Source organism: Petaurus breviceps, unplaced genomic scaffold, assembly GCF_028583685.1.
Source record: "Petaurus breviceps papuanus isolate PSGF00001 unplaced genomic scaffold, PetGlider_PUasm1.0 90564, whole genome shotgun sequence".
Classification (NCBI taxonomy): Eukaryota; Metazoa; Chordata; class Mammalia; order Diprotodontia; family Petauridae; genus Petaurus; species Petaurus breviceps.
The window spans coordinates 5,497,017-5,513,072 of record NW_027187275.1 but is presented as its reverse complement, the minus strand read 5'-3'; the positions used below and the strand labels follow the sequence as shown (position 1 = coordinate 5,513,072).

General features: G+C 35.7%; 1 protein-coding gene across 2 annotated transcripts in view; it reads left to right on the top strand.

Moving 5' to 3' along the window:
* The window catches only part of PLPPR5 (phospholipid phosphatase related 5), a 190,720-nt gene extending 177,546 nt beyond the window's left edge, over positions 1-13,174 (top strand). For both annotated transcript variants that reach the window (XM_069063401.1, XM_069063400.1), the window contains one exon: positions 9,727-13,174. In XM_069063401.1, the coding sequence (XP_068919502.1) occupies positions 9,727-9,759 (33 nt within the window). In that variant the 3' untranslated portion in view covers positions 9,760-13,174. The remainder of the gene's footprint in view (positions 1-9,726) is intronic.
* The last annotated feature ends 2,882 nt before the right edge of the window (positions 13,175-16,056 follow it).

The following is a 16,056-nucleotide window of genomic DNA, read 5'->3' as shown; positions in this document are numbered from 1 at the left end:
AGAGAGAGAGAGAGAGAGAGAGAGAGAGAGAGAGAGAGAGAGAGAGAAGGAGAGAGAGAGTAAACATGAATATTCTTAGCTTCAGTTCATTTTTGTTATTCAGTTGTTTCAATCATCTCCATCTCTCCATGACCCCATTTGGGGATTTCTTGGCAAAGACACTGGAGTGATTTGCCATTTCCTTCTCCAGCTCATTTTACAGATGAGGAAACTAAGGTGAATATGGTTAAGTGACTTACCTGGGGTCACCCAGCTAGTAAGTGTCTATGGCTGGATTTGAACTCAAGTCTTCCTCACTACAGGTCTGGCATTCTATCTACTAGCTGACCATTTATTAAGTTTCTACTGTGTTCAAAGAATCATGATGATTACTGGAAATTCAAATATAGATACTATACAAATGTAACTATGGAGGAGCTTATCATTTAAAAAAGGAAAAGCATGTACACAAATAATTATAGTACAAGGGAAAAGGAGGTAAGTACAATGGAGAGACCTTGAAAAGTACTGTGAGAAATTTGAGGAGAGACCATTTTCACTTGGGAAGTGGGGGTGTATGTTAAGGAATTCTTCATAGAAAAGGTGAAATCTGAATTGTCTTTAAAAAAAAAAAGAAGGGAATTCAGAAGACAGAATGAGCCTTGTATGAGGGATGTAATTTCTTTCCAGGTATTAGGGAAGTAAATGTGCAATAATAAGAAAGGATTGTAAAAGGATGAATGAGAGATAATAATACAATTATTATGGAATATAAAGGACAGATTATGGAGTAGCATGTGATAAGCATAGAATGGTAAATAGGAACGAGTTTATAGGGCCCTTGAATACTACTGTCAGCCATTTATACTTTATTCAGTTCCCAAAGGGGAGCCACCAAAAGTTTTTAAGTCCTTGGGATTTTTCATTTATATTACCTTTTTGTGTTTGTCTTAACTCTTGTGTTTGAACATCAAAGTTTTTATATATCTCTAATCTGTTCATCTGAAATATTTGAAAGTCCTTTATTTCATTAAATATTCATTTTCCCCCCTTACTGTAGGATTATGTTCCATTTTTCTGGCTAAGTTATTCTTGGTTATGAGCCTGTATCCTTTGCCTTTGTGAATATAATATTCTGTGTTTCTTTATACTGGTGTTTGCTGTGTGATCCTGACTCTTTGGTACTTGAACTCTTTCTTTCTGGCTACTTGCAATGCTTTTTCTTTGATCTGGAAACTCTGAGTTTTGTTTATAATGGTCTTGGGAATTTTCAGTTTGGGATTTCTTTGAGAAGGTGATTGGTGGATTCTTTCTACTTCAACTTTGTTATTTGGTTCTAAGATATATGAAAAGTTTTCTTTTAAGATTATTTGAAATACAATTTCTAGGATCCTTTTTTGATTGTGCTTTCAGTGTCCAATTATTCTTAATTCTTTTTTCCTCATTTGTTTTACAGGTCAGTTGTTTTGATATGAAATATTTTACATTTTCTTCTATTTTTTCAGTCTTTTGAATTTGTTTTAATATTACTTGTTTCATGGAGTCATTGACTTATCTTTAGTTCATTCTAAATTTTCAGAGAATTTTTTTTGGGTAAGGTTGTATGTATACCCTTTGTGCCAAACCATTGATTCCCTTCCAGTTCTTGCTTCCATAGCTCTCATTTCTTTTCTTTTTTCCCCTCTATCCTCTCTTTTCACTGATAATTTTTTTTTAACTCTAATTTTATCTCTTCCAGGAAATCTAGTTGAATTTATACCCAAACTGTATTTTTCTTGGAGGTTTTATTTATAGAGATTCTCTTTTGGGGGGTTTTGTGTTGGCACCCCTTGTCATCATAATTACTTTTTAGGGTGTAATTCTCATTCTTCCAACCTACTTCCTGACTTTAGATTTGATGTTAGAGCTTACTCTACACATTTCTAAGGGAAAATCTGGGTTGGTTCTGTTGATACTTTTTTGAGGTATTAAGTGTTGTATTATTCCAGAATCTCAAAGTCAGCTCATGCTGGAGATCTGAAAGCTTTCAGTATTCCCAAAATGATTTGATCCTAGGCAAAGTCTAATTACTGTCCCCCTTATACCAGCTGAGCTTGGCATGTTACTGATGTGGGATTAGGTCTGCATAGCGGTAGACTGCTGCTAACCTTCCACCTGGGTGCTATAGTCTGGATTGTAGCTATTCTCAATGCATTTAGTTTTTCCTGTTCAGACAGGTAGATCATTTTCTTACTTCTAGTATATAGTTAAATTTATTCTTTCTAGTATTGTCCAATTTCTATTTCTAAAGAAAGCATCAGTAATATATAGGGATATGTTTTATTATATTATTTCATAATCTTGAATCATATTTTTCACTTTTGAATTCATGTACCTACATATTAAACTCTGTTGACTTAGTTTGGAGGGTTTTTTTATAGTACTGCCCTCCCTCATCAGTCTCTATAGCCCATGCTGCAATAATCTTAATATAATAGTGTTCTTTTGGCTTATGCTTATAATGAACATTGCAAGACAGCATGACCAGGTGTCTTATAAAATAATGTGTCATATTGTCATATTAAGGTTGGATCTTTAAAAGGAAGATGCCAAACTGATGAAAATTTGTATCCATTACTTGCCCCTACAATTAAAATATAAGGTCTCTGAGGACAGAGCCTGTTATTTGTGCTTTGTCTTCCTCCCCACAACATGATGCACAAATTGCTATCAAATTCATAGTTTTCTTTTCCATTTATATCCATGAAAAGTACTCTGTGTGAAAAAATATTTCATAAAATGATGTTTCTTATTTTAATTGAGCAGAGATATCTTTGTATTGTCTTTGAGAACATGATGAGACCAAGTCATCCAAATCATCTGCTTCTTTGAAGATGGTCCATGTGCCATCTTTTTGTTTGGCTGCAACTTTATTTTGCCTTCTTGTTTTGTTTATTGCAAGAATATTTCAACAACATCAATATTTCAACAACATGATATTTATGGAGTCCATTTCTTCTAATAATACGTTATTTCATTGGACATATTACATAGATCATTACCTTTGGAAATAATATAGATTGGGGCAGCCAGGTAGCACAGGAAGTAAGAGCACCGGCTGCAGTGTCGGGATGACCTGGATCAAATCCAGGCTCAGATACTCAGCACCACACTCAGAAATAACTGGCAGTGTAAACTTGAGCAAGTTACTTAACCCAATTGCTTTAAAAAAAAGGAAATAATGTAGATAAAATGTCCCCAAATTACAAAGTCAATACATTATTATGTAGTTGATAACCATGTGGAATGATTCTATATATTCTGGCCTCTGGTTTTGCTGTGGGGCATAGAATGTTTATTGAATGAGTGAACTAGAATTTGTGTATATTTAAAATGGATATCATGTGTATGTGTGTGTGTGTGTGTGTGTGAAAGATTTAGCCATGCAACTAGATGATGCAGCAGATAGAGCACTGTAGCTGTGTGACCCTGGGCAAGCCACTTAACCCTGTTTGACTCAGTTCCTCATCTGTAAAATGAACTGAAGAAGGAAATGGAAAATCAGTACCGTATCTTTGTCAAAAAAACTCCAAAATGGGGACACAGAGTTAGACATGACTGAACAATAACAACTATGCAAAATCTGAAGAGTGTGAGTCAGTAAGTGTATGAGGGACAATAATAGGGTAGAAAAGGGGGTGATCAGTGGAGAAACTTGGGTTTAGTGAAATCCCAAACTTACATACCTAGTGTCTGAATCTTCAAGGACATGAGAAGTAGAGAATCTTGTCTGACTCCAGAGACAGATATGCTCTACCTACTTTATCTGCCAGAAAGATTAAACAGGAGCCCTGGGTCTGATTGCTTCCCTATGAAGGATTTTCAGTTAGGGAGCAATAAAAAGAAAACATTATTAAGGGTTTTTTAAAACAACTTATCACATTCAGAATCTTTTTAGACACCCTGTGTCTCCACAGGGAAAAGGTCATCTGTGATGGCAGGTGACAAGCACACCCAAAATTTAGGGGTGAGAGTCTAGGAACAATTTTAATATTTATGATATTGTCAAAATTACACCGTAGATAAATCCTGGATATTTGTGAGGAGTGATCTTTTAACATATCAGTCAAGGAGGCTGCAAATAGCACCAATATGATGAATAGTGAAATCCTGAGTATATTAATGCCACCTACTTTTTTCAACTTAAAAATTATTTAATTGATTTTTGACAACAGTTATGGAGGGAGATGAAAGACTAGCCAAGCTAAGCATTTTGTCTCACATGGTCATGACATAGAAATTTGATTACAATGGCAAAATAGATGAACTAATGTTTAAGTGCAATTTAATAACGCAACATATTGTAGGTGTCCCGGACCCAAGGTATTGATAATTTTCAAGAAGAAACTTCACAGGGAAATTCTTTTAAAGACTGCCTGGTCAGGTTCTTCAGCTGGATCACTGGAATAAACCAATTTGAACATCTTCAATTAAGGCAATAAACGTATGTGCGCTAGAGCGCACTGAAGTGTGTGGGTTGGGTTTTAAAGCTAAGGCAAAGAAAGGAAATCAAATCCTTCTGTGCAGGTTTAGATCATAGTAAAAGAGTGTCCAGGAAATGGAACAGCAGAAACATTTTCCCCTTTTAGCCACACAATTCTATTTCATTTTGCTCTGGTGTTTAACTGCTCAAAGGATAGCAGCAAGCATTTCTTCAACATGGTAGTTTTCATTTCTGATTGCCTTTAATTATACCTTTTTAAAAGATTTTTTTTACCTTATGCTTTAATTCTAATCACTTCCCCAGTGAGCCTTCTTTTCATTTTTCTATTTTTAAAAAATGAAATGAGTGAGAGGCAGATCTTGTCAGGTAGAAAAGTGTAGCCAAATTTTCATGGCATAATTGATGCCAGTTTTATGGTTTTTAAACATGATTTTAAAAACTAGAGAGACAATGTAAGTTCAGAAAAAGGCAACAGAGAATATAAATAATAAAAAAGGAATTTTTCATGCACAAGCTAGCATTTTTAGAAGATTGACACACCAGAGAATTAGCAGGGAGCAAATCTACATGCTAAAGCTATTTTTGACAAAGAAAGTGGTCATTTACAACCCCAGGATCCCTGCACTCAAGGATTAGTCCTTAGCATTTTGCTTCCCTTATTTGCTGTGGATTTGGATGACTTACTACCAAAGAATGGTTCATTTAAAATATTCAGTGGTTCTTTTTATTCAGTTCATACTCTTTCCTCTCCAGCATGTATAATTGCCTAAATGGACTAGTAATCGGTCCTCTTATTTCATTGTTAAAAATGGTGTCACCATTTACCTTTTGTGTGTCTGATTTAAACATTTCTGCATGAGTTTTTGGTATGCCTTATATTTGTTTGCATTTTTACAAGGTTTACAATTGCATTCATTGAGTTCTGTATTATGGCCTGCTGAAAGAGGCAGTCCTCTGTAAAGCAGCTTACACAAATTTTCCTAGTTTATACCCCAGGGAAAATGTTTTTTTTTTTTTTTTTTAGGAAAAGTGATCTGAAAATACCAAATGAAATTTTGGTATTGATTTCTCTGAGAAAACTGCTGATATAAAAAGAAGAAAAAAAGCTTGAGCAATAAAATACCTTCCTGTGCATTGTCATAAAGTAAAGATATTTCAAATTTATCATTTCACTCATTTGTAAAAACAAACCAAAAATCAAACAAAAACCTTATTATTTGAAGCTCAGAGTCATAGCATTTGATAGATGAGAAGGACTTTGAGGAGTTTGTAGTTATTTCTGCCATACTTTGTTAATGAAGAACACATCTAAACTTTCCCCTAAACAACTGAGAATTAATTTTGCTTTTAAAGACAATGTAGAATAGTGAAAAAGATTATTGGGCTTGGGATCAAGAAACATTTGTCTAGATCTCAGCTTTGATGCTTACTAGTTATATGACCATGGGCAAGGCATTTAACACATCTGAGGCTTACTTTCCTCATCTATAAAATCAAGGATATTTTTTCAAGGAAACACTTTTTTTTGCATTTTAGAATATATCAGTAAAAGATGTTAATGTTATACATTAAGCCAAAAGAGTAGGAGAGAGGACATAGATAAGTATGCTTCTCTAGGCCAAGCAGACTTCTGAATAAGACCCATTTTTCCTATGGGTATCTATGGTGTTCAAAAAAATTGTACAGACATGCTGGTTGACAGCTCATTGGCCTTAGGAGTAGTTCGTTGGGTTTCGGGGAAAGAGTGAAACTTTATAATCTAATAGTCTTTTGTTGCTTTCATAGATCTGAGGGAAATTGTTTTTCTTTTGGTCAGCCTTGCCAAAGAACAGGGGGAATAAGGGGGAAAATGGGGATTGGATGTGATTTCTCATTTATAATGGAAAGGGAGCCTTATTCTAAAATGGAGTTAATAGTGGAAAGAAGGGGACTCTGCCACCACAGGGATTTGGACCAGGTGATTTCCAAGAGCCAGTCAAAAGTCTGCTTTTGTACATGCCAACTGAGGAACTACATGACTGATGATATCTGGCTTCCTAAGCTTCATTTTTCTATCTTCTGGCCTTTCTAAGTTATCAACTTTTTAAAAAGATAGATCCCAAAGAGAATGCTTCCACTAGCAATCATGTGGAAAAATCATCTGAAAAGTGGCCTCAGTATATGTGTAAAATTATTTAGCTGAGATTTTGATCTTGGCCCTAAGGTTGTTTTCCCCAAAGGGAACCTAGGATCTATGATGTACAGGCTATCAGGAGAAACAAATGAGAAAGCAAGTGATTTCAGTTAACTTATATCTAGAACACATGAATTTCATTTCATTTTTATAGTGTAATAGCATACTCAGTGTTTTAAATGTCATGACTACTGCTTTCATCTCTCTCTACCCTAGAGATATGATGATGATGTATCAGTAGATGTAGACAGAGACATCTCAGTATGATAGGGATTTGTTTGTTTTTTAATCTGCATTGTTACATTGCAGACTTTACCCACTGAAACCTCAAGATCTTTATGGAATATATTTGTACAGAACTCATTATCCCCTTTCTGGATGGATGCAATTTGTTTTCCTTCTCTTGATGTGCTGCCCACACTTGTCATTTTGGAATTTGATGTGGTTTGTTTCTTATCACTTTTCTAATTTATTAAGGTCATTTGGAATTCTAATTCTGTCTTCCAGGGTGCTGGTTGTCCACGCCAGCATGGTATCATTAGCAGCGAACCTAATGAGCATACTCACTACTTCATTATTTAAGTCACATGAAAATGCTGATCGGAGGATTGTGGTGCTGTGAAGCAACACTTGTTTACTCTATACTTTGTCTTCCAATTTCCCCTCCCATCCGTGATCTCTCCTTTATACCTCCCAAATTCTTATGATTCATTATCAGACACTGCCCAAGTTGTATAAACTTCTGTTCAATTTTTATACCAAACATGACTTGTAGGTGATAGTTGAAGTTTGCTGATTTGAAGATAATTTGGGCCAGATGGAGTCAATATGCAATCTTTCACTTTCAATTAATCTATTAAGTTTTTCACACACCCATGGGTAATTCTGCTATTCTGATTGACCAGGTCTTTATGAAACTACATTTATGTTTTTCTTTAGAGAGCTCAGAGAACTTTTCAGACATTTAGTTACTATTCTCAGCTTCTTTGTCATGAATTGTTAACAATTTGGAAAAGCACCTACATGAAAAATCAATCATTACCTTTATGTCAGGAGTTTATGATAGAATCAGGAAAGTTGACTATGTCTTCTTCTTGGTCATGTACCATCCTCTTTATGGGAGAACAGAAAAGTAAGGTGCTTCTCTTCAGCTTTAATTGACATTGAGAAATTGAATAATAAAGATGTTTAGTAGTCAATTACATGTTACGGGTCAAGTCTGTCCTCTAACACATACTGGCTATGTGACAAGTCACAGTGTTCCAGGCAACTCCAAAGACCCCACCCTGAAACTTTCCCATTGAGATCCCAAAAGGGTTTCTTCTTCCCAAATGTGCACCCTAAGACTCCTTAGCCTTGCCACTACCCTTTGAAGATTACTGGGTCTTTTCATGAGTCCAGCTTTCCTTTGTTGCCTCCCACAACTGGAATGAAAATCCCTTGAAAACAGGAACGATCTCACCTTATTCTTTTTATATCGAGTCCTTAGCACAGTGTTTGGCACATAATAATATGCCACTTAATAAATGCTTTTCCATTCCATTAAAGTTGAAGAGCAGGTGCTAATATGCATTGGTAGAAGGAATTTCTTCACTGGGAGTTACCTATGCAAATGAAATCACAGGTCTGGTCTAATGTCCATATGCTTGTTGTGACCATGAGCTACCAGTTTAACATATAGGTGTACCAGACAATGTTCTAAGCCTAAATTGCTCATTTATATTGATGTAGGGAAATTTTACACAGGGAGTTTTCTGAACCAAGGAAATCACAGATCTAGAGCTCCCCTTCCCTCCCTTCACCTAGCTTATTTTCTTTTAGTTCTAAAAAAGACATTGAACTTCTCCACAATATCTTTAATGTGTTTAAATGCTTTTGTTTTTTCTATCTGTTGCTTCAAATGACCCAAGTGTATATGGAAAGCATCATTCTTCTCATTCTACTTCAATGAAATACTTATTCTTTATTATTTACAACGATATGATATGAAAACTATTTGAAGAACCAACTTTTTTAATTCTCTCCAGAATTCCCCTATTCACAGTTACCAAAAAGCAAACAAACCAAAAAAACTCTCTGACAATAGTAACTGTAAATTTCTGATGTTCATATTAAATATGAACGATATCCCTCCCATCTTTGTACTTTTTAAAGAAAGACAAGTTTAATGGTTTTTCCCTTCCCATTTTAGTAGCTAAAAGCATTTTCCTGTTCATGGAATAAGTATTTAATTCAAAGAGCAAAAATAATTCAAGAACCATTGGAGGGAACAACCCATCATAAATTAGCCTTTACAACAGATGACAACAACCAGTGCTTTACACACGAGGGAAAAAAATAGTCCAAACCTTTTATATGTGATACTAGGGAGAAGGAAAGAACTAATACTTCAATTCTATTAACGTCAAGGCCAAAAAATATTCTATCAAACTTTTATTGTAATATTTTAAGAAGCATGATGTGGATTTGTGACATATCTGAATCTATGGGAAAATAAGCTTAATTATAAAAATCTATATAGAATTTCACAAGAGATGTAAACAAAGCTTTGCAAACAAAACAAGTCTGACTGAATTATGCATCAAAACAAAATGTGGAGTAGTTTTGTTTTTTGTTTTTTTGTCCGTTAGCAAGTATCATTTCAGTTGAAGCATTTCCCCACCTCACTCCCTGCCATCTGTCTCACAGGGAGCAATTAATCTTAAAATCCGACATAGAGCAGCATTAAAATTCTATTAACACTGCAAATCAGTATCAGAGGCTGCCTGGCAGTGTCATTTTCATTCCTCCAGATTTCAATGTTAATTATGAATAGGACAGGTATGGAATGCTAGCCTATTTAACTAGTAAAAATAAATTGAGTTAATAAGATATATCACTGACACTGAGATTCCATAGGACCCAATCGCATGCATTGATGTCTCAACCACTTAATGATGTATGAGTTACAGAAGAGGAAAACAAGTTATAAATATGACCCCTTTTCTATAATACTAACCACCTGCTCATGTCTGAGCATTAAAAAAAAGGTTCTAAAACTGAATCCAAGATTTCCATGATTCTGACTCTGAACTTTCTCTTGCATTTACAGAACCACATCACGGCCTTCGCAGAAGTCACATGATGTTGAACTGGATGCTTTTTCACTGCATTGGACATCATCCCTTTTCACAGTCCATTCATGAGTCCCAAAGTTTTTTGATAGCAGGATCAGGTTATAAAAATGTCTGGTCGCTGATCATTCATACAGCATTGAAGTCCTTGTCAACTTTATTTTGAAAAGATGCTCCTTAAGTATTCAAATTTCATGTTACAATCCCACAAAACCATCTCAAATAGGAAAAGCAAACTATATGCTCACCAGATTTGTACAAGAAAACCCACTATATGGGTTAAGCTTTTCAATGATTCATATATCTATTCAGCAATATGCCATATTTAGTTTAAAACAGGCTTTCGGAGTCAAAAAGTTTAAGGAGTTTTTTGTCTTTTTTTTCCCCTTACATTCAGCACAGTCATTTTCATTGAAACATATTTCTGTGTGTAAAGTTTCTTTTTTAAAATATGTTATGTATTCAAATAACATTTGCACATTGTATTATAGTACACTTCACTTAAAATACCATTCCTCCTGAACATTCTCAGACTGGTGCTCCTGCTTTTGAAGGGAAAATGCCCATTTTTACTGTAATCAGTAATGTATCATAATTAAAAGTATATTTATTTGGATTTTTCCTGATAATTGTGGTTGACATGTTGAACTGTAGGGATTTCTTTTGAATGCAGACTGTATGTAGGATAGTTGAAATAAGAATATAAAACAGTGATGACTTTTATTGGCCAATACTGTGTTGGTAGCAGTATCTCAATAGGTTAAAGGCTCCATCCTGGACACAGGACAGTCAAAATTTCTGTGTAATTTAAATGGGAAAGATGTACGCAATTATATATCATCTAATTTATATTAAAGCCACAATGGAGGTCAGCATATCATCTTGGCATATACCTTATATCTTGAGCAAGAGGGTGATAAAACTGAGAAAGAATGTGCTGGTTATCAGGCTGGGTAAAATTCCATCCTGTTCTGTTAACAAGCATTATTAAGCATTTCCCAAATTCAGGGCATTGTGTTTAGTACTGGAGATGCAAAGAAAAGTAATATAATCCCTACCTTTAAAGAATTTACATGCTACTGTGGGATATGTCATGTGTACAGAGAAGTAAAAATTGAATAATTTGAGGAGAAAGAAAGCACTGGTAAGTGGGGTATCAGGAAAGGTTTCAAGAAGTTTGTAGTACCTGGGCTACATCTGAAAGGAAGCTTTGTTAGATAATGATGAAATATCCTATAAGAAAATTCACTTTTAGGGGCGGCTAGGTAGCACAGTGAATAGAGCACCGGCCCTGGAGTCGGGAGGACCTGAGTTCAAATCCGGCCTCAGACACTTAACACAAAAGCTAGCCGTGTGATGTTGGGCAAGTCAACCCCAATTGTCTTCCAAAAACAAAAGAAAAAGAAAAAAAGGAAATTCACTTTTCATTTGTTTCTCTAGCAAAGACTTTGAAATCTGGCATTGTAGATGCCCTTGAGATACATTTGGCCTAAATGACTATCAAGAATTTGCTGTAATCCAGCGCTTTGATCTTGCCCAGGTGATAAGAATAGACTTAATGCCCTCTGAAATTTCTCCATGTAGATACAAAGACTTGTCTTCAATGAGAGACAAAGTCTGTGACTTTCCCTTCTCATTATTGGAAGCGAAGTTTCGTTATGTCTGACCAATGGAGTATCTCTATCTCCAACTAAGAACTCACCAAAAGTATTATATTTTGATAACACAACTGTGTATTCTTGTGTTAGAACCTGAAATATTTGATCCAAAAGCAACAATAACCCACTTTCCAAAACTATTATAATATCTTCAAGTTGTGGGGTTGTTTAAAATTGTGAAGTGTACAGTGGGTAAACTTGGGCAAGTACCATACTCTCTGGGCCTCATTTTCCTCATCCATAAAATGAGGGGGTTGGACTAGATGACTTCTAGAGTTTTTTCCATCTCTAAATCCATGATGGGATTAATTCATTTGATCCTCACAATAGCCTGCAAATCAAATAGTATAGATATTAATATCTCTATTTTACAGATAAGGACACTGAGGCTCATAGAATTTTAATGACTTCTAATAGGTTATACAATTAGTAAATAGTGCAGTTGGAATTATAATCTAAGTCTTTTCCCAGCACTCTTGGGGAAGGAGGGGAAAAAGAGGAGAATCAGAATAATTTCTTAGCCACAGTAAGTACCAGTAAAATTAACCAAGTCAGGTCATTTCTATTATGGCATCCACTTTCTAAGGACCAAACCTTTTGTATATCTATTTCCAGTTGACAGTAACTGCTTTAGCAATGTGTGAGAAGTGTCAACATTATCCATTAAATAAAGACTACATGGAGTAGTCATTAGATTATTGGACTTCAAGTAAGGAAAACCTGGATTTCAATCTCAGGTCTGACACTTACCTAGCAGTATGCCACTAGGCAAGTTACTTATCTCTGTGTGCAACTCTCTAGGACTCAGGGGGGAAGAATGTTATTTCTGAGTCAGAGAACTTGATTCAGTTTCTAGTTCTGGCATTTTATACCCATGTGACCTTGGGCAAGTAACTCTTTCTGAGACCTCAGTTTCCTCATCTATAAAATGTCATAGTTGGCACTTAGATGACCCCCAATATTCCTTCTAACTGAATCTACAATTCTATGATCTACTAAGTGATAGACTGCATTCTGCATTGGTGCATTCTTATGAAATCACTTATCTTTCTTGTTGTCATGCAAAGACACATTGAATCATGTCTTAAATTTTGACATTTCTAGCATGTTCAAAAGCACAATTATGTCAAAAACCTGACCTAGCTAAACCTGAGTAAAGTCGAGTCAGCTGCAGTATTCAAAGATCAAAGATCCTTGGGCTAACTTTTTATAATATAGGACTCATTGATCCCATCACATGAAAAAGTATATATAATATATATGTGCTTATATATACACATCTATATGTATATATGTGCATATATGCTATATATATATATATTATATTTATGACTCGCTGCCAGGAGAGAGCCCTTAACCTTGATATTGTTACTCAGAATAATGGGGAGGGGGGAAATAATTAAAATATGAATATGTAAAAATGTACATATACTATAGAGAGAATAAGCAAATACACATCTTTCTGATGAAGACATGTCTCCTTTTTATTCTAGGTACTTAGGGGCCCAGGTCACTATCAATTGATCTACCTGAAATTTTCAGTGATACCTATTTGCATGGCAGAAAAGCTGCACATGTTTATTCTGATTTCTAAGATGAATTAAAAGGCTCTTTTATGTTAAAAGAGAGGTGAACCTTCTTCAACAGACTGTGTCTATTCAACTTCTAACTGGGCCTCTCTCTTCTCAGGATGTACCCCAGCCAAATATTTCGGGTTATTTACCATACAATTTTCTTTGTGAACCAGCAGTGGGACAGAGGGTGGGGTGGGAGGTGGGGGGTGGGGATGGGTCTGGGAGGGTGGGATAAAGAAGAATAAGGAGGATGCTCTGCTGTGTACTGTATTTTTCAAATAAAATTTTTAAAATGAATAAAAAATAAAGTTCAATTTTTTTTCATGTATCTGTATAGTCCTTTATTCAAGGGAAGGATTGGGTTGAACTGGGATGTCCTGAATGTATGTTAATGTTCCTATAAATGGAATTTTCACTGAATGATTCAGTAGCTGTTTGGAAATTCACCGAAGTGGGCTAGAAAAGCAGGAATTCCTCCCATCACCAAGGACTAAGATGTTATTGTGGAACCATATCCCAACTAGATATTCTTGAAACCAGGCCCCCAAAGGAGTAGGGGTGAAATATGGAATGGATATAGGATGCTTAGAATAAATAACCTAGATCCTGCATTTGAGTAGGTCACTTAGAGATGTACATTTTTTATTTTATGCCCCTAAAGCACCATTTGTTAAATTCCACACAAAGTCAAAGGTAACCTGATTATATAACTAATTGGCAAATTTACACAATTCTCTGTAAAGCCTAGTACATTGTCAAGTATATGTGCTTTAAAGTAATTTATTGAGATGTGTGTTATCATTGATGACATTATTTTGGAAAGTGAAAAAACAAAAACATGATTTCAATTCTTTTTTTTCCTTCTGCCTAAGCTTAGCTCCAAAGTTATTCCTCATTTGGGTTAGTGCTAGGGAAAAGGTCAAAAGTTCATTGTCACATGTGAGCCTTGCCCTATACTGTGACCATAAACTGAATTCCAAATTCTGACCAGCCATCTCACAGATGCCTGGACTTTGACCCAAGAGAAGGATCAGGGGAGATAGTATGGATGGCTCAACACACACTATTTTACTTTGATACCTGAATAGCAAACACTTCTATAGCAGTTTCAGGTCTACTAAGCATTTTACAAATGGGTTCTTATTTGTTCCTGAGACCTGTCCTGAGACATAAGTACTGTCATTATGATCCCTATTTTTCAGATGAGATAATTAAACCCAAGAGGTTGTGCTTTCACTAGTGTTATTACTAGTAAGAAACTGAGGCAGACTTTAAACCCTGGCCTTCCTAACTAAAGGACCAGCACTCTACCTACTAAACCTTGCTGCCTTCAAGAATCTGGGATGTCATCAGTGTGGTTACTCTCTCCACTAATGCAGACCACAATTTCTTAGAAGCATCAGTATTTTTAGTCAGAAAATAATTTAAAGGTTATTTAATTATAATTTCATCATTTAGCATTGGTAACAAGACTCTCAGAGCTTTAACTAGATTGGCCTTTTTTTTTTAAGCAATCGGGGTTAAGTAACTTGCTCAAGGTTACACGGCCAGTTATTTCTGGGTGTGGTGCTAAGTATCTGAGCCCGGATTTGATCCCTAGGCCATCCCGACACTGGAGCTGGTGCTCTTACTCGCTGAGCCACCTGGCCACACCTAAGCAATTGGGGTTAAGTAACTTGCTCAAGGTTACACGGCCAGGTGTTTCTGGGTGGGTGCTAAGTGTCTGAGCCTGGATTCGATCCCCAGGTCATCCCGACACTGGAGCCGGTGCTCTTACTCGCTGTGCTACCTGGCCGCCCTAGATTGGCCTTCTTTCAACAGAGTCTAATGCTTAAACGTTTCTTGGTTGTTAAGAAGAGCCACTGTTTGCACACCACAGTTATATCCTGAGACCCCATGCTCACCCCATTCCCCAATGAAGTAGCAGGGAAGGACTCTATCACTGCAGGAAAATAATGCACTACTTATGTACTATAGAAGAAGTTGGATTAGAAGTATCATCTCTATATGGAAAAGAACATAATATCAAAGCATTGACATTTCAATTGTTACCCTGGCCTGGACCCAATCTGTTCTATAGGCATTTCAGAACTTTAGGTATTAAAGTGAATAATCAAAAAAATGACTGAAAAACTCACTAAACAAAGAAAAGCTGTCCAGTACCTACCTTTTAGTATGTTACAGTGCCAGATTGAGTCCAAATTTTGTCTCACACACTAGACTCTCAACAAGTCAAGGACCCTCCCTTTGGCTTCTCAGAAAACCCAAGGAGTCCTGACTTCCTGTTATAGAAAATGAGAAAGGTCTCCCTTTTAGCACCAAATTTATGATTCTGATCCTATAAATCCCAGAGAAGTTGACGAGGGTATGTACATTAATAACTTCACAGATTCTTGATGAACTAAAATAATATTAATACCTGCCTCACTAAGTTTGTGTGAGGATGAAACTCATTAAAAAAGGTAACATTTATATAGTGCTTTAAGATTTGCACAGTAGTATTTGTGTGTATATATACCCATACATTCATATATACATGTATGTATATAAAATTTATGTATGTACCCAAATATGCATGTGTGTGACACATAGATATATACATACACATGCATGTGTATATGTGTATGTGTATATAACCTCATTTGCTCTGTTCTTCAGAGTAACCCAGAAAGGTAGATGATATTATTATCTCCATTTTACAGATGAGTAAACAGAAAAGCAGAGTGACCGTAGCTAGTAAGTGTGCCTACAAAGGGAAAATTTGAACTCAGGGATTCCTGATTCCAAGTCTAGTGCTCTTTACATTGCTTAATGAGAAATTATACTTGAAGTGCTTTGCAAACCTTAAAGTGTCATATTAATGTGAGCTACTCTTATTATCATGACTCAAGCAATTTCTATAAGAACTGGAGAGAAGTCTTAACAGTTCCACCTAGAAGTTAGCACCATATCCTTTTCCACCTTGCTCCCATGTTTTTAGCTTCTATAAATTCAAAAAAGAATTTCCACAAAGTATTTTATCAGGAGGTCCTAAGTTTCAAAAAGTAAAAATAAAAAAGGATAGAGCATAGGAAAT